General features: G+C 35.5%; 1 protein-coding gene across 3 annotated transcripts in view; it reads right to left on the bottom strand.

Moving 5' to 3' along the window:
* LOC138813399 (synaptotagmin-1) overlaps nt 1-24,585 on the bottom strand; it is a 337,314-nt gene that overhangs the window by 123,155 nt on the left and 189,574 nt on the right. For 2 of the 3 annotated variants that reach the window (XM_070001793.1, XM_070001791.1), the window contains exons 3-6: nt 21,837-22,021; nt 15,665-15,787; nt 11,004-11,171; nt 7,082-7,249 (exon numbers count right to left, since the gene is read on the bottom strand). In XM_070001793.1, the coding sequence (XP_069857894.1) occupies nt 7,082-7,249; nt 11,004-11,171; nt 15,665-15,787; nt 21,837-22,021 (644 nt within the window). The remainder of the gene's footprint in view (nt 1-7,081; nt 7,250-11,003; nt 11,172-15,664; nt 15,788-21,836; nt 22,022-24,585) is intronic. The other variant, XM_070001792.1, reaches the window with a different exon arrangement.

Raw genomic sequence — 24,585 nt, 5'->3', positions numbered from 1 at the left:
TAACTCTTGCTTGTCAGCAAGGCCTTCTCCTCCTCCTTTATTCTCCTTTATTCATTCCATCACTGACATTTCCTCTAATTGTGGAGTAACAGTTTATCATGGATCATTAGATCTCACAATACAAACATTTGGCCTGCTCTAACACAGAAGGTAAAAATACTTCACTTGAAGATTCACAGAAAAGATCATGAAAGAAAGTGTTCTAAAACATATGATGTGCTCATCAGAGAAGAGTACATTTCAAAAAAGCTCAAATGTTTGGAAGACAGAACAAGACATTCCCCCGCATTGCTTCCTACTCAAAAATCCTCTCTGAAAAATTAGACATAGACAAGATGCTGTCTCTATCAGTTTTCTTGTTCTCCTTTCATTTTCTGTTTGTTCCCTTCTCAACTACCACTCCTCACTTTCTGCTCTGTCATCCTACATACACGCAATCTATGCTTCTAAATCACTTTGTTCTGCTTTGTTTGAAATTCAACTGAAAGTTCTCTCTTTGTATAAGAAATAATATGAAAAAACCCACCTACACTGGTTTCTATTTAAAAAAATTAATTTTCTTGGCACTACATGTATCAGAATTTATGAAAAATTCATAAAATTCAATGAGACTCTTTCCCCATAGTAACCTATCTAAGAGACTATGGAACAATGAAAATGTTCAGAACATTTTGGTCAAAGCAAACAAGCATCCAGAGAACACCTATCTCTTCTTTTCCCCCACAGCAATTAAAATGATTTTACTCAGTTTAATCCTCAATTCATCTCTGTTCCACCTTAGATAGCATATGGCAATTTCATTTAGAATTTACTCTGCAAAGACAAAGATGTCTCATTGTGACATGGGAAAGACAAAAGGGAAGGTTGTACAATGAGAAAGATGTTCAGAAATTGGGGCTGGCATTCAAAGGTATTATGGGTTACAGTGTAAGTAGTGTACTGGAATAGTCGAGTATCCTTCAAGGCTGATAGGACTGAAGGATGCACATTTGTAATAGAAAAATTTCACTTCATTTTAATTTTTACAGCCAATTTATTTGAAAATATTCATTGTACCTTACAGGCACAATGTTACGTTCTGGGATTAAGAAGGTTAAAAAATAGATAATTTCCTTGTGCTCTCTGAACACTGGTCAACTAAGTGGCAAAACAAGTTTTGGAGTCAGACAGACCTGGGTCTAAATCATTGCTCTGCTGGTTATTTTCTAGGTAGCACTAAGCCAATATAGAAAAGGGAGATTTGAAGAGTAACTGCATAGGGCTGCTCAGAGATATTCAAGCATGGGATACCCAAGGATGATATGTGGAAAGCACTTGAAATGTTTGCCTGAGATCTGATCCTGACTTTTATGTTCAAACTCTAGTCTTGGTGGAGGGGGAAGAAACGGGTTCTAAAGCCTTATTTAATGTCCAGAGTCAAGGTTTATTTTAGGGAAAACTGTCATTATACTCATTTATTCCAACAATTCCTCAAGATATCCATTTAGGCTTTCACTTGGGCCTGTTGTTAGCAATGTTACTTGTTCTGGATAAACTTTTCCTTTTGACTTCTGGAAGCATCCCTCTTTGTGTTTATCCAAATTCTAATTAGTATTACAGATTAGCTATTTTCCCCCAAATTTTCCATGGAGCCTCCACATCTACCACTTTTATTGCTCAATATAGCATTAATTTCTAGCTCTTATTAGTTCCTTGTGAAGCTTCTTTTTCTCTTCTTTGACACAGGGTCTTGCTAAGTTGTCCAAGCTGTTCTAAAACTTGTGACCCTGCTACCTCCCAACTCTTGTGATTACAGGTGATTGCTACCATGCCTGAATTCTGGGTAGCTTCGTTAGTTATTATGTTGTGTTAGGAAAATTTTCCACCATTATCGGTCATTTTCCAGGTGTGTTAATCTTTCATATGTTATATACTATGTTGTTTTTACACAGATTTTTAACAAATGTTTTGAAGGGAATTTATGCTCTATTTAATAATTTTTTAATGGAAAGAAAAACCCCTCTGACTTCACTAAAGTCTTTCATATTAATGCATGAATAGTTACATGTTCATGTTAATGATTATCTTTCACTTCTAAGGCTTTGTATACTGCATATTCATGCTGCATATTTATGAATTAATACCTTTGTGAACAAAAATAGCTATTTGCTGTGATTTTGCTGCCTGGTATATAATTGCAATGTATTATGGTAATATTTTAAAGGGACATTATACACAGACCTTAACCAATTTGGAGCTGACCAAATGTCAGGGTCCCAAAAATCAAGCCAAAGCTGAGAAAAATCCAAGGATAAGCATATTGCATGAAAATGAAGCTTCTAGCTACATTTTTCAGTTGAAAACATGAGAGATGATGTAAAGTATTGGTGAGAGAGTGTGAACTTTGGAACTGTGTCTGAATTTTACTACTAAATTGCTTGTGTGAACATAGACAAATGACTTTCCCTGGTTTAGAGTGGGAACAATAGATATGGCTGCTGCCAAGATGGTGCTTCCAGTCTATATGATGTGGAGACAAAGCAAATGAGGATCTTTTCTCAAAGTGCTATGGTTGCAAATGAATGTCTTCATTGTATTGACTGTGACAGATTGTGAGTGACAAAGACAGGTCTTATCGGCATCAAGTGTAAAGTTGTGACAGTTGACCTTGTAAAGGTATTTCCAAACAGAGCATTGATTTGTTAGGGGCAAGATTTCCCGAGGTACATATTGCCATCTAAGTGAAAAACATACTTAGAGCTAAGCATAGATGGCTCATACCTCAGGAGGCTGAGATTTGAAGATGGCAGTTCAAAACCAGCCTAGACAGGAAAGTCCATGAGATTGTCATTTCCAATTAACTACCAAAAACGCCAGGGGTAGAGGTCTAGCCTTGATCACAAAAACTCAGGGACAACACCCAGGCCTTGAGTCCAAGTCCTGGGACAAACACACACACACACACACACACACACACACACACACACACACACACACACACACACACACACACACACACACACACACACACCATATATAGGAACAGCATCAGTTTTTTTCATACTCCTTGGCTGTAAAAGTACCATAGGGAACAATAACTTTGACCCATTCCAAAGAAGTATCCAGTAATTGACCACTGGAAGCCAAAAAACTTGTGTCATTTGATCGAATATGTGTTCTCCAAATGCTTTTCTGTGAAGTAAATGTTTTTCTAATTAAGCTTAAAAATGTGAAATTTTCTTGCAAAATTGATTTTCCATTAAGACACTAAAGTAGTTTCTCTTCCCTTCTGCTTAGGTACTAATTAAATTATGTCCCAACTTGTTTTAATTCAGCAATCAATTTCTTTCTTTCTCTTTTTTTCTATTTGCACTAGATTACAGAATCTCATTTAAAAATCACTCTTTAATGAATTCCACACAAAGCAGAGGCGATAGACTTGTTCTCAAGTGGAGACGAAAGAGTACTGGTCAAGAAATAGACACTTATAGTCATCAGAGCAGAATCTCTCCCTTTACCAAAAAAAAAAGGCCCAGTTGTTTTCTGATAGTACTTATTTTTCACACTTTTGTTTTTTAGAGATATTACTGCAAAGCGTAAGGATGGGAGAATTAAAAAGGAACAAAATGTAAAACAGCAAAATCTCTTGATGTGGCATAAAACCACAATGTCTGATATAGATGGACTGAGCTCAACTTTCTAAAATGGTCATAAAGTCATAAGAAGAGAAAAACATAGTCATAGCTCCTGATTTAATGCTTAAAGTAATTATGAGAACATATTAAAGGAATGAATGAATTATTCTAAAGTATGACAGTTGGCTTCAGTAATCTACAAGTGATGTGAATAATTATTATTTGAATGATAAAGAAAAAGAAAATCTCAAAAAGTCATCATGCCCAGCTAAGCCCTTTCCTATTGGAAGCCTTTCTGTAAATGAAACAATTGTTTCATCACCTTAGAATTTTAGCAGCTGCTAATTTTCAGGCACTGCCCCCTGCAAAAAACTCCCAAACCAAAAAACCCAATAAACAAAACCCCCAAACTCCTTATGCTATTCTATCGAAATTGGAGATGCTGATTTGACCTGTTTAAGTTCATCTTTAATTAACAGCCAATTAAGGTGAAGAGTTCCACTTGTAGATTCCAAAAGCCGTTTCTTCAATTTTTTCTCACTTTTCTTTGGCATCATTCAACTTATCTTTTAAATGTTAAAAATAATATTTAGCACTATTAGATGAAAGTAATTCTAAAATTACAAACAAATATTCACATGTAAAATGGAAAAAACAAATTCTTTAAAATTATAAGAAGTTAAACCAATCTAAACTTCAATTTATTCACACAACTATAGTCTCATGCAGTTAATGGACAGTAACATGAAAAGAGAGCTCATATCACTGAGAATAAGCCATTCTTCAGATATGAAATATAATTGGAACTTATTTCCTTTACTGTGAGAGTTTCTAACTAGGTCTAGTCATCCAGTGGTATGTGACAAGCTAGTCATCTATTTTATGGGATTTCCTATGTCATAATAAAGGAATTAGTCACTCACTAAAACAAAAATTTACTATTCTTGGGTAGAGATCAAAGAAGAGTTTCCAGAGTTAAAAACATAATGGAAGACTTATTTACTATTAAAAATTTTTAATAAGTTCAGTAACCACAAGGGTGATGAAAAAAGAATAAAGAGAAAAGGACAGAGCAAACAGAGGAATGAAAACACAGAAAGAAAATAGAACAAACTAAAATGATGGAAAAGGTGCCCGATCAACACACAGGTGCACATAAATAGATAAATTAAATTGAAAACTCCTCCATACAACCATTGAAGATAATAATAAAAAAAGAGTGGGTGGTTATAAAAAAATAACCACAAACAACCACAGAAAAACAAAAAAAGAATTGGAGCTCTCTTAACTATTGATTAGTTGCTACATACCAAACTTTATGCTAGGTATTTTACATTGTATTCTATTTAATCTATAGGTGAAGGAGTGAATAATGTTAGATCATTTGCTAGATTAAAAACTGAATTTGAGGGGCTGGGAAGGTGGCTCTGTGGTAGACTGCTTGCCTTGCATGCCTTGAGTTCGATTCCTCAGCACCACATAAGCAGAAAAAGCCGGAAGTGGCGGTGTGGCTCAAGTAGTAGGGTGCTAGCCCTGAGCTGAAGAGCTGAGGGACAGTGCCCAGGCCAAGAGTTCAGGCCCCATGACCGACAAAACAAACAAACAAACAAACAAACAAAACGGAATTTGAGAGAGCTTGACTCATGAAGTAGCCTGTCAATGGTCTCAGTACTAGAAAACAGATCAGTTAAGAGAGAACCTCAGAAATACTCCAGAAACAAGTTCAGTTGGCCATAAACAAGGTCACCAAAGTCAAGAGGGAACATGAGAGTCTCATGAAACAGAGACACCTATTGTTTTCACTTGAAAAACATGAGAGTATATTTCTAGGAATATAGTAATATACAACAATTTTTAGGGGGGGGGGCCGTCGTGGGGCCTGAACTCTGGGCCTGGGCGCTGTCTCTCAGCTTTTCAGCGCTCTACCACTTGAGCCACAGCGCCACTTCTGGCTTTTTCTGCTTATGTGGTGCTGCGGAATGGAGCCCAGGGCTCATGCATGCAAGGCAAGCGCTCTACCACTGAGCCACCTTCCCAGCCCCAACAAATATTTTTATATGGAAGATTTTTTTTGAATAAATTTGGTGACAAAAATTTTATAGAGAAAAGAAGTGGTTATCAATAGGCCAAAAATATTAAGACTCCATCTCAATCAATGTCACACATAGTATTTATGTGTACAATCTCCAGATACTCAGGAGGTATAAATAAGTAGATCAGGGTCCAATGTTGGTTTCCAGCAAAAAGGAAAAATAACTAAAGCCAAAAGGGCTGGGGATGTGTTTCAAGTGGCAGGACACTTTCCTAGCAAGTAAAAAGCCTTAGGCTCAAACTAGAATACTACAGAATAAGTTTTTATTACTACAGGAAAAAGTTTTTATTATCCTATTTGGATGAGATATAGAAAGATAGAGCTTAAGTTAAGAGGTTTTATACCTCCAAATAATGATGTTAGAGAGAAAAACAAAACCCATTTTCATTATGGCAATCAGCAATCTTGTAAAACTTTTCATTGTGTTAGACGTTTGAAGCTTGTAGCTGTAAATGGCTGGGCAGAATTTCTGTGGTGGTCCAGCCTCTCTGGGCCATGTAGCCCAGAGATGACCACATTTTACTAAAGCTTAGAGAGAGATATAGTTTCTAAGTGGCAATGCTATTTGCAATCCCTTGGCAATTATAGTCATGTGTCAGGATCTAAAAGAATAGCTGGGAAAGGAGTTGCTTTAGGAATTTGCAGAGGTAAAGGGCTGGCTTTTCTATATTGGACTGCTGTGATATTCATCAAGAAAAACACCAGTGTCTGGTGAGCGGGGCTTCATCAAATAGAAGTCATTTCTACTGAGCAAAAACACACCAAGAATATTGAGCTGTCCTTTTCAACTCCCACAAAACACTGGGGTATAAACTATTAAAACCAGGAAAACATAACATGAAGAGGATTATACAAAGGCAAGGAATGTAAAAGGCGTATTTACTACCAGACTTTGTGAAGTTTTAACCATCATGCTCATAGAAGCAGCACATTGTCTGTGAGATGCAGAACAATTGTGGAAAAAGTACCACTTTATTTCATTGTAATAGCTGTTGAAACCATGAAGGAAACAAAACCAAAATGGTTGTGGAAAAACACAAAGAAATGAGATGATTTTTCACTGTCCTTTTAAAGAAGTCGTGTGTGTGTGTGTGTGTGTGTGTGTGTGTGTGTGTGTCTGTGTGTGTGTGTGTGTGTATCCAGAGAAGTCATTTATAGAATTAAAACTCTCTCTTGCAATAACCCCCAGAAGACCAGAATGTTTTTTCGTGAGATTATCTCATTTCTCTGACCCTATTTTGCCAGCTGTCAAAGCCTATGGCCTATATCACACTCAGTAAAGAGTGTGATAGGTTGTTGTTTGCAATAGGTTGTTAAATGAGCAAGACCTGGAAAGGACAATTTGTCCCTTCAGTAATGTTAATGATTGTCTTACCTCTTCCTTCTCAGCACTTTGCAGATCACGCCATTCCTCAGTTACGTGACCAAAATCCACTGTGTTCATGGGGACTTTGAATTCTCCAATGATGTCATGCTTGGAGAAGCGATCAAAATCATACACGGCCATCACCAGAGTTTTGCCACCCAACTCAGAGTATGGGACCTACATAAAAAGAGAGGAAGAGAAGATGTCTAGTCACCAAAACAAACAAACAAACAAACAAAACCGCTTAAAACCATCTGTTAAGTATTTGTTTGAGAAAGTGAACTTTCTGTTTTTCCTTTTCTTTTTGAGCAAATGCAGACTTGTCATGGTGATTTATCATTTTATTGCAAAGTATTATAAGCTGTATTATTAATAATGGATCTTACTATTAGTTATGCTATAAATATTTTAAGAATTATAAAGTAATAAACAAGCCAATTACATGTGACTCTGAGTTTCTCTTGCAGAATATTTTGTTATCATTGTCGTTATCATTTTGTTATCATTGTTATATTGTCAGGGTATATCTTACTCACAGATGAAATAACTTGTTTTGAAATTTCCATTAACTCTTTCAAAGTTACTTGGACCTCACAGTTTAGTGCAACAAAACTTATTAAGAGAGATGCATGAGCATGAAAGGAGTTAAATGAAATTCACAAGATACCTCACCTACTCTTTGAAATAATTTCCTGATTGACAGGGACTGACTAGAAAATGGATGTTTTGAATATCAGAGACTCATTATAACGTGGATCTTGCAGCTCATTCGTAGGTATGACACTTCAGCATGAATAGTGGCAAAAGGCCAAGAACTGGTGAATTCTCCAGCTGTTCAGATGTATCTGGGACAGATGCTATGGGTCGGAAAGTTTATTAGTGATATTTTTAGTATTCAGGGGAAAGCAGTGTAATCCAAGTAAACTACACTTCAGTAACTGGGTAGAAATGCCACATTAAAAACTGTTTAGACTTGTATTAAAAGTTTGATCAGCCAGGCACGGATGGCTCATGCCTGTAATCTTAGCCACTCAGCAGGCTGAGATCTGAGGATTGCAGTTTGAAGCCAGCCCAGGCAGAAAAGTCTGTGGCACTCTTATCTCCAATAAATCACAGAAAAAGCTGGAAGTGGCATTGTGGCTCAAGTGATAGAGTGCTAGCCTTGAGCAAAAGGAGTTCAGAGACAGTGCTCAGGCCCAGAGTTCAAGCCCCAGGACTGGAGGAAAAAAGTCTGATCAATTTTCATACACGTACTATTTTATCAGTGTAAATGGGTGTCTTATTCTCCATTAAACATTTCTCAATTAAGTCAATCTATTAAGAGGAGCAAAATACTTGACCATATATGTATTACAATTTTTTGGTTTCTAAAGAATTTATTTTTTGTCATTTATTCATGGTGTCTGTAATCTTTGTTAAAATATTGTAATTAAAAACTAGGCATAGCTGGGTGCTGGTGGCTCACGCTTATAATCCTAGCTACTCAGGAGGCTGAGATCTGAGGATCATGGTTCGAAGCCAGCCAGGAAGAAAGTAGTCCATAAGACTCTTATCTCCAATTAACCACCAGAAAACCAGAAGTGGTGCTATGGCTCAAGTGGTAGAGAGCTTGCCTTGAGCTGAAGAGCTGAGAGATAGTACCCAGGCCTGGAGTTCAAGCCCCACAACTGACCAAAATAAACAAAATAGGCATGATGTTTTTCCATTTTAAGAGGAACCTAGAATAAATCCAGAGAGCTGAAATTCAATGGAGGAAACAACAGTGATAAATTCTTCCATGTTTTATTATAGTTCTAAAGTCTCTCTAGAGTTTTTGGTGATTGTAGTGACATCACAACAATCAAGAGCCTGTGTCTGGAGTTAGAGACGTGGACCTAATTGTAATAACTTTCTAGCTGAATGACATGGAAAAAGGGAGCTAATTATGATAGCTGACAGCTTCCTTGTTAGTCAATTGTGATAATCATAGTATTTATTTTGTGGGGCCATTTTAAGAGTAAATAAATATAAAACAACACCTAGTTGGTACTTAAGAAATACTTATTATCAATTAATATCTCCTTTAGGTGGAAGTTTGCTTTATAGAAAAAAATGAGTTTAGGTTGGGGCACGTTGAGCTCCTGTTAAGAAGATTTTACTCAGTTCTAAAGTCAGTGATCTTGTCTCACACTTCATTCCTGTTATCATATTTCTGGTTGCATTTCAATCTACACTGTCTGCTAGAGAAATTAATCATTTCTCTAGAAAAGTTGACATATTTCTTAAACATTTATGGTTTGTTCCACTATGAATGGAATAAAATAGAAATTGTAAAAAATTATAGCCAGTTACAAAATCTGAGGAATTGTATTTGTGTCATAGAAATGACTAATAAAATCATTAGCAATATATTTAAAAAATCATTTGTAGGTAATTCAAAATAAAGGAAAGCAACACAATATTGTTTCAAATAATGTAAGTTCCTGCTTACTAATTTCTCATCAGAAACTATTCCTAAATAAGGCTTAACATATCAGCTGCTGTTGATAATTGTCTGGAATGTTTTTAAAGTTTATTTTACCTCATATTTTCTGGAGCATTGATAAAAAAACCGGAGAATCTCCAGAATGATATTACTGCTACTTTAAATTAACTGGACACAGAACCATTATAGACTTATTTTTTTCTCCATATAATTATTATTAGCAATTAGTTGTACAAGATGGTTTCATTTTGACATGTCCATGTATGTCTGCAATGGACCTTTATCAGTCTCATGTCTTTGGTCATTCTCCCTAGTTTTCTCCCTTTTCTCCTTCCTAAACCAATCTCAATACGCCTCACTGTTCTATTTTCACCCATGTACAGAAAGTATTTTGACCATATTCACACCCTCTATTTAGAACCATTGTGAAAAGACTTTTGTCTTGAAAAACTCAGATGTTTCAGAATGAGTTAGGAAGACACTGCTTCTTCACAAAACTCAAATCCAGGTTCAAAGAAACAAGTTTTGTCCCCAGCTTCATCAATTCTATTTCCCATCAACGTAGCTGCTGCCTCAGCACATGTTATTACTAAGCATGGTTGATGGACAGGGTGATTTCGAATCTGCCTGCTAGCATAGCCACAGACATTTCATTTTTCAGAAGTGCATTGTTCTAAGCAATGCATTTTAAAATAATTTCACATATTCCATCAAAAGAATCGTTTTTATGAATGCCTTCAAGCCAAGAGTTACAAAGATCCCTGAGGCCTGCAGGGCATGTTTTACTGACAAGTTATGATATGGTCAGAATGTCTCTTGTTTATTGTTTGTCAACTGAAGTATCTTGACAAGATAAAGAACATCAGGGAAGATCCTAGAGTAAATGAAAAATGCTAGACATACAGACAACAATCCACCAAAATGCACACAATCTTTTTATTGATAAAAGAGTAAGGGGTTTAGTGTGTTCAACTACTGCTTCTACATACCCAGGATTTTTGTAACAAGACCATGGCTCATTTGTACTATGCAAGTACTGCAACATAGCTTGCTTGGTTCAGTGATTGAACTAGCTTGATCTATTTTCACGAACTTTGAAATTCAGGAAAATAATAATTTCTTTCCTTTGGCTTTATTTTTGGTGAACATAGGAGTGGTAGATATCTAATTCTACCTGCCCATTTGAAGCAGACTTACTTTGTGGATGTGACTATGACATTCTAAATATGAAAAAAAATCTATATTTCTTTCTGAAAAGATAGAGCTGAGTCTGACCTTGACCCCATTTAAGTGCAAAGCAGAATCCTCACTAGACTGAGGACAAAGATTTTCAAGAGTCTGAATACAGTCATTGAACATCCCAGAATAACTGTTCAATCCATGTGTGACTACATGTCAGGATAAAGCCAGTCTTTTTTATCTAAAACAATAAAGGAAAGGTTATACGTAAACACAAGAAAAATATACCTTGAAAGTAAATTGTTCATTGAAGACAGGATTCAGGGTTTTCCGGTGGACTTTTGTCTCAAATTTCTTCTTTTTGTCAGGCAGCAGAAACACCTTCACATAAGGATCAGAGGTTCCCCCCATGTCTAGGGCAGGCAGCTCAGCAGCCTGGATGATCCCTACGAGAAGCTGAAATGTGTGACAGAAAGTAAGCACAAACATCAGTGGACATGTTGGGAAAGATTGATTTGCTCACAGTGCTGCCTATTGTAATCGCTCCCCTCTTCCTCTTTGCTTTTTAACACATTTTCATTCTTTTACAAACCTGAACATGGAAGGCAAATGAAATGAACTCTCTAGACTTCAGAGACCCAATTATGACAGATGCAAGCTCTGGGAAGCCTAGTTTTAAGCACAAAAGAGGCTTTTAAAAGGTTGCTGATTACAGTTAAATATGGAATTCATACTTGCAAAAGGGTTGCAATCAAATAACTTTCCAGTTGCTAAAAGCTCTCGTGCATTGTTTTTCTTTCCAGGGCATGATTTCTAAGTGGAAATAAATCGTTAAACAATCACGAGTCTATAATTACAAAGTAGGAATTTTTTTCTTTAGTAAAGTCTGAGAACAGCTAAATACAATTTTTTTACAAATTGGCTAACACTTTGTGATAAAAGAAACTAAGTTCTCTAAGGTTTATCTTACTTGACCTATACTTGTATGCTGACTACTTTTTCCTTTAAATTACAATAGCATTATTATAAATCATTATAAATTTTACATTTCAATATAGGACATGGAGTCAAAGGAATATAATTTGAGCTTCGAAAGAGGATGGGAGATTACAGATGTACTTTTTCATGCTAAGTAATCAAGTGTCTGATTTATTTTTATTATTAAACATAAATCTCATTAAGAATATTAGATTATGACACTGTTGAGATTTTTACAAATGAACAAAAGGAATGCATAGAAAATTCTAGATATCCTACCTGCAGAACTTTCACGTCAAAAGACTGGTTTAGATCTTTGTACTTAGAAAGAGGTAGACCTACTATATAAGGTGTGTACTCTTCAGTAAATGTAGACACTCCAAAGGTTTTCATCTCATAGTCTGAACTTAGTCTGAGTACAGATCTAAATTGTCACAGGAATTTTTTTAGTTAACAGAGCAAAAAAATCCGTTTTCTGTAAAACTGATCCATCATATCTGTAGTAAGTGTATTTTGGTGAGTTGGATCAACTTCTAATATGGAGCATTTTGCTTCCATTTAAAATCTTGTGTACCTGTTGTGTGGTGTCATCTTTCAAGTATAGGATGCAGGTACACAAGTTAGAGACAGATAGTTCAAGAATAACTAATGGAGGCATTTGCATATAAAGATAGTAAAACAAATAGCTGTCTCTTGGTTTGCTAAATTTGTATTTAACATTTGTTTTCATGTGACAAGGAGAAGTGTGAGCCAGTTCTTCATTCTCCTTTTTTTTGAAACTAATTTTCTTTTGGATGGAGGATATAGTACAACTGTAAAAATAGCTCATTTTTATTTCAGATATTTTTGGATATTTTGATAATAAGGGATGGAGTCACTTCTTCCAATTTCCCTTTTGACTTCAGCATAAAAGAAAAACATCTTTCTCTCTAGCAAGGGATTTTTTCTCAGAGTATTTTAGAGGCTGTCTTTCAGTTTTGCTAAATAAGTATCTACAATGTTTCAAAGACTTTATTTCCTAACTCATAGGAATCATTTTATATTTTAAATTAGCAAAGAAAATTACATTTATACATTGTTTTCTTTTGTAGGTATAACTTTCTAAATAATGAAAAGAAAATGTCACTTTTTAGATTTAATGTTTGCTGAAAAGAAAGCAATAAAAGCTGTCTCATTACTTCTGAGAAAAACAAATCACTGCTATAAGTTATTTTCTTAAAAAACACTATTGCTGAATAAAATGATACTTATAGTACTCAATGCCCACTTACAAGTGTCAGAATTGTGATTAACTAGGAGATACTGCTAGATTTCAGCTAGTAAATGTGAATGAAAAATAAAATGGGAAAAATCTTGTATAAAAGGATGCTAAAATCCTGGAAAACATGAATGTATGTCAGGGTAGCTTAAAATGACTTAGGTCCCTTTTTGGAATATATAAATAATAGAATATTTTTCTCCTAATCAACTCCTGATTTTGGTAGAAGTGATAGAAATTATATAAAATGTCCTACTTATTGTAAATATAAATGTATTATAAATGTCCTATTAATTGTAAATGTTATCCCTGTAAACAAACAAATAAGCCCATAGGCAATGTTCTAGAATTCAGTGTTCTAGAAATAACTAGCTAGAGCTATAATGAAGCTGAGCTAATTACTTTTTAAATATGAAAGAATATAGCCATATATATCCTTTGTAGGGAACTATTCAAAACTTCATTAGTTGAGACATTATTTGAATTACCTATTCCTAAATGTAGAGCATAATTTTTGCAACTGTGTATGGTACTTTCCTTGGACATTAATTCTCAAAGCTAAGCACTAGTGTTTGGTACATTTGTCATTCTCTGCTGACCAAACTGGCTATTACTAGGGCATGCTCTTGTAGTAGTAATTGTACTTACAGTTACTCATTCTTCCTCAACCAAAAGGATGAGTGAAGTCAAATGAACTAGGAAGATTGGAACTTCCCTAGTTGGGCTATTATCTTATAGATTCTTAACAACCTAATTATTTCCACAGATTTTTATCTAGCATTTCAATTTATTTCTTAATTGATATTTTTAATAAAACTTTTATTCTTAAGATTTTCTTAAATATCTGACACATTTCATTGTTTTTTCTTAATATATATTTTTTATTCTAAAGATACTATACAGAGGGGTTACAGTTACATGAATGAGTCCATTTCCTATTGAGCATTGTTACACCCTCCTTTATTTTCCCCCTACCATCCCTTTCCTCCCCACCTCCCCAAATCCTCCCTCCCTCTCCCCCTCCCCCTGCAAAATTGTAAAGTTTGTTTTCAACATTCTGTGTTATACATCTCATTGGTAAAATAGGTCATACTGTATCCTTATTTCAGCATTTTGTTATTTCCTTCCCCTCCCAAATTAGAAAAATCTAATAACAACAGATGCTGGAGGGGATGTGCATAGTTGGTAGGAATGTTAACTTGTTTAACTACTTTGGAAAGCAGTATGGAGGTTCCTCAAAAGACTCCACATAGAACTCCCCTATGACCCAGCAATCCCACTTTTAGGCATTTACCCAAATGATCACAAACAAGGTCATACTAAAGCTACCAGCACAACTGTTTATTGCAGCATTATTCACCATAGCTAAGATATGGAATCAACCCAGATGCCCCTCAGTAGATGAATGGATCAAGAAAATGTGGGGCATCTATCTATCTATCTATCTATCTATCTATCTATCTATCTATCTATCTATCTATCTATCTATCTATCTATCTATCTACACACACACACACACACACACACACACACACACACACACACACACACACACAATGGAATTCTATGCCTCCATCAGAAAGAATGACATTGCCCATTTGTTAGGAAATGGAAAGACTTGGAAAAAATTATATTAAGTGAAGTAAGCCAGATTTAAAGAAACATAGGTCCCATGGTCCCCCTTATCTGCAATAACTAGTATATGCCTAGGACAAGCAGAAGAGGTCAAAAGCTATGTACATATGACCATATAACCTGATGCTAAAGTGAAATGAACCCCAAGATAGGGACACAAGAAGTCTTATCTTTGCTGCTGTTCTTTTTAATGTACTTATACTGTACTGTGTGATTTTTTTTTTTTTTGTTTCTTTGTATGTTCTTCCCCCATGGTACAACCCCTGTTGTCACTGCATTTGATTCTGGTGTCTAGCATTTCAATGTCATGGGTCCTAGAAGATTTTCATAGAGAGATATTAACAGTCACCTTGTCAATAAGATGTAGATAATATTATCATTCATTGAAATGAAACTTTGTGCGACATTGTAGGAGAAATGTCTTTTCTAGCATCTTTTGTTCTGGTCATTTTGGAGCAGGTTTCATGGAATCTTTCTACTTTTCTAGATTGTTTATTCCATGACTACTGGGGATTTCACTTTGCAGCATGATATTATAACAGGTATTCTTGCCAGAACAACTTGTAAACCACTGTCAATATTTCATCTTTGATTCTTTATCAAATGGTTTCATTCATTTTCCAAAACTTTTGCTTGACTGTAACCCAATTCAAAGGGCACTGGCCATGTTTGGATTATAAAGTATATTTCTAATGTTTATCCCTGTTCATACATCTTAGCAGGGATAAGTCGGTGAAGCCCAAGGAAGGTAGTGCCAGCTCATGCTGAGGAACTCCAGGGGCAAAGCCTGGCAGGGAGCTCTCAGGAACAGACTGATTGCTTCAAGTTAATTCGTATTCTGTCTGCCTACTCTAAGTGCCAGAGTAGATGTAATCTGTTGAATACTGTGAATTCTAATTACCAGAAGTTAAATTAGCAAGTAGGGAACTGCCTGTACTTAGAAATTATTTCATCAATAGCTTTGATAATTGCATTTTCCCCTCACAGCAATCGAAATGTTTTAAGAAGTATCTTGCTTCAATTTCTACTTGGTAATTTCAGAAAATGTAATGGAATTAGAAGACATTTTCCCTCAGACCTGGTTATTCTGGAAGTCATAATCCAGGGAATATTGAAGCTTTCCCAATTTCTCCTCTTCTTTGGGTTCCTCTTTTTCTTCCCCATCAGTCAATCCGGTCTCAGCATCATCATCCTTAAGGGCCTGTGAGGTAGGGGAAAGGGATCAATATGAATTTAAATGAATTTTCTTCAGAATCCAAGTGAAATTGGTCCTATAATTACGCCTCCAAGCTGTGAGAAGCAAGCACTAAGATGCTGGGAATATGTTGGTCTGACACACATTCATGTTTGCTTTTTATGTATTTTTAAATTCCACTTGTGCGAGGAATTTTTCCCCCCAATCAGCAGGCAACATGGAAGCAATGGAAAAGCCCCTCAGAATATGGCAAGCAAAAATGTAAAATTGTGCAAAGAAAATGTTAACTCAATACTATATTTGGCTCTGAGAAAACAGCTTGATTTCTTTCTAGTGTGATACACATGCTATTCACCAGGCCAGGTTTCACATTCTTGTCATTTAAAAAGGTCTTCAGCACCAGGTAAAACATCATTGCTACATGCAAGTGCAGTCATATGTATGAGCTGTGTAGACTTCGGGTGCCTAATTTCTTTGAAAGGAAGTAGTTGAATAAGGAATCCTGAAGGAGTTTTAATTCTCTATATTTCACATATGCATTTATGATGATTACAGAAAAAGTGGAAAAATCCATGCCCCCAGCAAATGCATGTTGAGAGAAAGTTTGCTCCAATTCCAGCAGTCATTTATCATTTATTTTGATAACAGCTCCACAGAAAGCTAGGCTGAACTAAATTGATTTGAGTCTCTATTTGACATTACAAGATAAAAAGAATTATATCTGCAAATTTGTAAACAATTCAAGTTGATATTAAAGAGAACAAATATCATGCTATTGAATTAGCAAAACTTAGTCTTGCCAATTATTTTTTTTAAATATCGAAAGGTTACATGTACTGCAAATTGACAGACTAGAAAGCTCAACTCACATACCTCAAATGCTCCTCTCTTTTAAAACTCAAAATATATAACTTATTTGCCTATTGTGTAAAATTTTCTCAAAGTATCACTTATTAAGTTTATTAATATTAGAAGTTTTGTTTCTAGGAAAGTACATTTTTATTGTTTTAAAGAAGTTATAATAATTCATTAGAAATCATTATTTGAAATAAAAAATATGAGGGGCTGGGAAGGTGGCTCAGTGGTAGAGCACTTGCCTTGCATGCATGAGGCCTTGGGTTCAATTCCTCAGCACCACATAAGCAAAAAGAAAAAAGCTGGAAGTGGTGCTGTGGCTCAAGTGGTAGAGCGCTAGCCTTGGGCTGAAGAGCTGAGGGACAGCGCACAGGCCAAGAGTTCAGGCCCCACGACCGGACCCCCCAAAAAATATGAAATGTATTTTTGATCACTAGCAGTGTTGAAAAATTAAAAAGTTTATATTATTTATTTGCATTTTCCCTAAGTAACTGATATACCCAGAAAATAACTTAAAATTATTTTTCTATTGTGTTGCTTGATGTTTTCTTTCTGCTTTGTAAAGGCTCTTTGCATCTTACTGTTTTAAGAGCTGTAAGTTACAAATATGAATATATAGTGAATATCATCCCCTGCATTTTGATTGTGAAATTTTCATTGCCCTGTGTGTGTGTGTGTGTGTGTGTGTGTGTGTGTGTGTGTGTGTGTGTGTGTATAGGTTTTACTGTAAACTTTTTATAGAAATTAAGTTAAAGCACATACATGGTGAAATGTTTTATATCTTTGGCAAATCTAAGAATCTCAACTATTGTCAGCTCTCAGACTGATTCTGAGAATTCTTATAGGATGCAAATGTAAGAAGTACAATCAGGCTTTAGATAGGCATCAGAATGACCAGACTATGTTCCCACCACTTTGACCACTCCATCCTGTACAACACATGGTTTTTTCTCTGCCTGTTCATTATTCTAAGGAAAGATCCCTTCCCTTTTTACTCTACTTACACAGAGAGGGTCACCCTCAGTGGTGCTAAATGTGACACCCCAGTCCTTCAATTTCATAATATTTTTCCAGTTAGCTACACCCAGCTTTCCACTGTTATCCTCTAATACCAGCATGCGCTGAAGATGAACGGAGTTCATTCTCAGGTGAGAAGAATATGGAAACAGAGCTGAGCTGCAGCTACACATGTTTCCTTCCCTTCAATACTGCTTGAAACTTCTCAGAGGATTCCGAGTTTGAAAAATTGAAAACGACTACTATTACGGGCATCTGTGTAAAACCCTTTACAAATTTGGTTAGGCCTACACTATTTAATTTAGGAAATTTATTTTATACTTGTATCTTTCCTTGAATATAAAAATGTTAATTTACTGGCAGCCAAAGGCAGGAAATAACAATTATTGAAAAAATTGCATTAATCTTTGAACTTGAGAGACGGGTGTCACAAAAGGGATCAGGTGCTAGTGCAGTGATGCACAGACTACTGAGTTTAATTAGAGGACTTTAGGCTATGGAATCCCATTGATTTTTTTAAACCTTGGCTGCGTATAAGACAATAGCCCTGTCAGAGAGGGTGTGCTTAGAAAGTGTACTTCAGGTAGTTTGCCTTCTTGGAAGATTTTAACTTTTACAAATATTAGCAACTTATTTAATGAATATTTCTGTCTGAAAAGTCTACATGTGTCAATATAGTTGCAACACAATTATATGTTAAAATACTTCTTCAAAACTTTTAGAAATGATAATCTATGTATCATGTTTCAGCCTAGTACAGCTTGGCATGACTGAGATATTAAATCTTCTCTTGCCTAAGTGTTTTTTTTAAATTTAATTTAATTTTATTTGAGAACATACTGTACAGAGGGGCTACAATTACATGGGCAGGATAATGCATACATTTCTTACCAAGCATTGCAGCCTCCTCCTTTGTTTACCCTTCATAAGTGTTTTTTTTTAAGAATAGAAGGTACAAGACCATCTCTGCAATTATTCTGCATAAAAGTTTTGAAATTTTTAGTGCTACTATTCATCCTAGAGCGATAAAATCGGTTCCCATGCCAAATGCTAGGCTTAGGCAAGACATTTCAGATCTATTAAATCAGTGCTATTTTTTTTTCCTTATAGAAAACAATTGAGAAGAAAAGCCTTGTAAAGTCAGCAGTTGTAACACTAGGCATAGCTTTTTCGTGGTTGAAAAAGCTTTGTTGTAAACTTCAGGCCTTCTTTTGAGTTTCTAGGATTTCGGGCTCATACATACAGTTTCACCTTCAAAAGGTGTTTGGAAGGAGTATTTGTTCCTTCAAAGTCACACCGTCTGGAATGGGATTTGATGAGGCACACTGAAAAGGCAGTACAAAGGGACTAACCTTTCTGTGTCTATCAATGTAAAACTTGAGCTTTCTAATACTGATGTATTTAATCCTGGTTAGGAATGTTTTAAGAGGAAAACACTTTATGTCTCACTTCCCCTGACCCCAAATCAATTTAGTTCAGCCTCTTGATGTGTGTCAGAATGGTATGCCCTTGGCTGTGGAGCCCAGCTGGCAGGCCAATAAATGTATGTCAGCGTTGACTTAGGGATGTTTAGTAGGAGAGAAAACCTACCGCAAGGGACAGTCCAGAACAGTCATGAGACACAACACAGATAAGGAGGACATAGAAGGAAGAAATAAAAATTAAAATATCCACACACATTAGTGAAAACCATGGAGAAATGAACTTTCCAGACCTAGTACTTCGCAAGATAATTACTTCTTTCTCTGCATGTTTAGCATTGCCAAGTTTCAAGATATAAAACATAAAACCTTTAACTCTCAACCCTAGGCAACACAAATATATTACCTATAGTTAGTTTTGCAATCATTGCTGAATGTTTTGGGTTTTGGCCTTAGTTATAAAAATTTCCTAAATAGGCATCTAGCCATGAACACTGAAATTTGAATTTCTATGATTTTGGTATGGGTTGAAATGGTAAGAAGTTATTGATTGCCTGGGAACTTATGTGGTTTAAGAAATCATATCTAAAACTTCTCCTGTTTTCTTTTTTATTAAGAGAGGCAGGAACTTAATTTGTCCCCCACCTCCATGTTCACTTAAATATTATGCTTAAGATTTTGAAAATATACCTTTTAACAATGATTTTAATTTGCCTTTACATTGTTCAGAACTCATTACTAATTACTCGCCCAGTTTTTAATGGTAGCATAAAGTATTGTGTATCATTTGGGTCTGTTTTTATTTATTTCAATTATATTTCATTCTGTACATTGAATTGTCATATAAGTTAGAAAAAAAGACCTACCTTATGATGTACTCAAAGTGATAGAAAACACTTTTGTGAGTGCTTGGAATTCTAAGTATTTCAGCATAATAGTTTCCTAGAAGGTAGTATCTTAGTACTTCCTTACTTGACTCATTTTCTCTTTCCTTCTCCAAAGTAACAGGTGATTGATGCAAAAAATTAACCACCATCAATAGTCATTTATCCATGGTACAACAGGGGTAATATACACTTGCACTATGTTATAAATTAGAATCTTACATGATACAGAACAAATTCCACAAATTAAAAATATAAATTTCTTATCCTAGAATACTACAGGTATTGATTGACGTTTCCTAGAGCTTACAATTGTTAATTCGAGGACATAGCAAAACCACATTTGAATTCCATGGTAAATTATGAAAATGATAGTATTGTATATTCAAATTATTGTTTTTAAAGTTACTGCTAAAATGGCATGCATATTTTTCAGTCTATGAAGGAGATTATTTCCACACTTTATCTCCCAATAAACTGTGTAATGAAATCTGTGTCAAAGTGTTGAAATGAAGCAAAAGCATGAATCAAAATTTCAGTTTCTATGTAAAAAATTTACCAAAGAGAAAAATCCTGATAAGCTGTGTGTAGTTCAATGCATACGCATGCCTTTGATAAGTGATCAGAAACTGTTAGAGAAAATGAAATGTTGCTACTCCAACCAAAGCTCTCCTGATTCTGAATATGGACACTACATCCATTCTCTACCTCTGAAACCAAGAAAAAAAGAAGGGAAGGGAAATGAGTTTCTATGAAACTTATAATTATATTCTAAAGGGTCTTTGAGAAAAAGACTTTAAAACCCTAACTGGAAAGAGAAGTTTAGTGTCCTGAGTTTGTAGCTAACTAAAAAACTACAACTTTACCTAAAATGCCTCTTTCAAAACTTGATTCACTTGTGCTTAAGGAGAACCACGTATTTTATGAGATCAATGACTGCCAAGTAATACCATAGGAAAAACAGATAAAAATTATTGTATATGTTGCTATTTGGAAATAAATAGAACTTTTGAGTCATCTGAGGAGAAATATTGATAGCTATAAATGTTGTTTCTATCAAAAATCTCCCATTTACACTTTTTTATGAATTACATGTTCCTTAGATATAGTCAGCATAAGAGTTATTTCAAATATAAAAAGACATTTCATTATTATCATTACTAATAGTAACTTTTGTCTTGAATTCACCTGTCTAGTGAATTTAGGTGAAATTAGATAGCAATATAAAGGAAATCTGAGTATCTTCCTTAGGCTCAAGAAAATAACCCAGCCACATGGATTTAGTATGCAGTTATGGTTTTAGTTATGGTCTCTAAGTAAGGAAACACCACTTTTACTTTTCTGCTCTCCTATTCTTTTGGACTGGCTCTTACTTCTTCTCCTGATATAATTCATTATTTTTTACAACTAGTTATTGATCTGGAACAAAATGTAGCAAGCAATGCTACTGTTCATCAAAGATATGGAATAGCTATAAAACTGACTTATTTAACAATGGCTATGAATAGTGAAAAAGTTAGAAAGATAGCCTTCAAAATGCAAAATGATCAGGTTCTCTTTATTCTGCTTTTGTGACTCTAAACCCAGTCAGACCTGGTTAAAGAGGTGAAATAAAAACCGTCAGGCATTGTTTGTTACGGCAGACCCAGGATGCCATCAGGATGGTGGTAAATGCTTGCTTCCTACATAGATGTCAAAGACACCATGACTCCTTGGAATGTTGAGCAGTGACTGAAAACATTAGCAGGCATCTCTACCACAATGACACATAGCAACAACTTGTTTATTTCTATAAGTTTCTGGCACAAAATAATACTACATTTATTTGTTACTTCTCAGAAACATAATCCATGCATAAATAAGGGCTATGCGTTTTACCTGATCTTTCATGGTCTTCCCTAAGTCTTTCACGTCTTTCATATTAATGGCATTCTTTCCTCCCTTTTCCTTCCCCTTCTTCTTGTTTTTCTTTTTGAACAAACACTTCTTGCAGATACAAAAGCAGCAGGTCAGGACTAAAAGGACCGCGACTATGGCTATGGCTATTAAGGCCCATGGTGGCACTGGAAGAGAAGAAAAATAAATACCACATTGGTAACAAGATATCAGTAATAACACCTTAGATGCACAGAGCAGTCTCTTGCTTCAGTATATACCCCCATCGTGGTTTATCTGTGTTGTTTCCCTGCCTGAGGGGTTCTTTGTAGTCTTCTCCTTTAGCACTTCCTTTTATGTCACGCATTTGTGTTCCCTGATGTGCCAAGCTAGATTCCTGTTACTGTATCCTTCCATTTTTGTCTTCAGAGCACCACTCCAGGATTTGACCTCTGATTTTTTTTCAATCCTGGCTTCCCTTACTTATTAGCTGTGTCATCTTGGGCAAGTCCTCTAACATATCTTCTACTCGAGTTTCCTCATCAGAAAGTAGAAGTAAAAATGACAGATCCCTCAGAGAGTCCTTGATGAGTATTAAATAATAAGGTGCATGGGTTAGTATAGCAAAAGCTTAATAAATATTAACTGCTAATACTCATCTATCAAACACTAGGCTTCATGTTAGTATGTTCTATGTTCTGGCATGGTAGGAGGAATAGGCATTGATCATTTACACAGAAAAGTGCACCTAAGACCAGACCACTTGTGAAATCTAAAAATAAGTGTTGGGTGTTCTGAAAGCTAATATGTGATATATCAGAGTTGAGACTGGCTATCAGGTAGCTCTTAAACCTGAATGAGTTCAAGCTTGACTTAGAGGATATGTGACTCTGGTCAGATGTTTTAAGTATTCTGACATATTTTTCTTCCACTAGGAAGTAAAGATTATATAGTGCCTATTTTATCTGGTTGATTACAAGTTAATATACTGAGATGCTGGCATTTCACATGTAGTAAGAGCTTAAAAGCTGTTAGCTCTTATTTCTTCATATCCATGGAACAGGACTCAACTTCTGTGTGTAATGTTTATAGGACATAAAGAGCCATAAAACACACCCACTGATAAATATATAAAAAGAGGCTCTGATGGCTCAGGCCTATGGCCCTAACACAGCAGGCTGAGGTCCATTTTGAAGTCAACTGGGGCAGGAAAGACTCTTATCTCTAAGAGCAGAGATTCTCTAAGTAGTTTTACTCAGAAAAGTGGGAAGTGGTGGTGTTGCTTAGGTGGTGGAGTGTTAGTCTTGAGCAAATGAAGCTAGGGACCAGTGCTCAGGCCTTGAGTTCAAGCGACTAGACAGGAAAAAAAAATTAAAAAAGTATATAGGAAGATCTGAAAACAGAAAAATTCAGGAAAAATTCTGAAAGGACAAGAGAAAGGGATGATTTTTTTAAATAAAAGAAGATAAATAAGATTTATAAGCCCGCTAAGTTTAATAAAATGTGTATAAATAAATATACTTAAATAAACATTTAGTTTTTATTATAGTTGTCAATCTGGCATAAGTTAATAACATGTCTTATTTGGTCTCCCTTGCACAATTTGCTTATCAAAACACAATTTCATGGAAACATTTAGGATTTAACTTTGACTAGAAAGGAATTATTCATGATTCAAATCCAGCTATTGAGATTAATCAGAAGTAATTAGATTTGTCTGTTGTAATAAAAAGACATTGGAAAAAAAGACGTTGGATGCTGAAATGATAAGAAAAACTGTAATTTTCTCCAAGGCACATAAACATCATTAGTACCAATGATTGTTGAACACAAGTCAGGAGTACTCTGATAAAGTAAAAGCACTTGAAATTAACCTCTCTTCAAACCAAAGAAAACCCACTCTTCCTTGCTTTCCATCTGCATTCAGTTTTGTAATGAAGAATATTCACTCTGCAAAGGAAGACTGGATACTATCTATTAGACTTAAGGACATATAAAATTTCAACTTTTCACTCATGGAAATACTTGTGCAACTATTATAGATAAAATCACCCTCAAAGATATGTCTTCTCTCTCTCTCTCTCTCTCTCTCTCTCTCTCTCTCTCTCTCTCTCTCCTTCCTTTCTTCTTCCTTCCTTCTTTTTCTCTTTCTTTTTTTTGTTGGCCATGGGGCTTGAACTCAGGGTCTGGACACTGTCCCTGAGCTCTTTCACTCAAAGGCAGTGCACTCTATCACTTTGAGCCACAAAGCCACTTCCAGTTTTCTGGTGGCTAAGAAGGATGGCCAATAGACACATGAAGAAATGTTCAACATCCCTAGCCAAAAAAGAAATGCAAATCAAAACAACATTGAGATATCACCTCACTCCAGTTAGAACAGCAAAAATCAAGAACTCTAACAACAACAGATGCTGGAGGGGATGTGGACAGAAAGGAACCTTACTTCATTGTTGGTGGGAATGTAAACTTGTTCAACCACTTTGGAAAGCAGTATGGAGGTTCCTCAAAAGACTTCACATAGAACTCCCCTATGACCCAGCAATCCCACTTTTGGGCATTTACCCAAATGTTTACAAACAAGACCACACTAAAGCTACCAGCACAACTATGTTTATTGCAGCATTATTTACCATAGCTAAGATATGGAACCAACCCAGATACCCCTCAGTAGATGAATGGATCAAGAAAATGTGGTATATATACACAATGGAATTCTATGCCTCCATCAGAAAGAATGACATTGCCCCATTTG

Source organism: Dipodomys merriami, unplaced genomic scaffold (genome assembly GCF_024711535.1).
Source record: "Dipodomys merriami isolate MVZ:Mamm:240054 unplaced genomic scaffold, mDipMer1.0.p SCAF_598, whole genome shotgun sequence".
NCBI classification, from domain to species: Eukaryota; Metazoa; Chordata; class Mammalia; order Rodentia; family Heteromyidae; genus Dipodomys; species Dipodomys merriami.
This window is presented reverse-complemented; position numbering and strand designations above follow the sequence as displayed.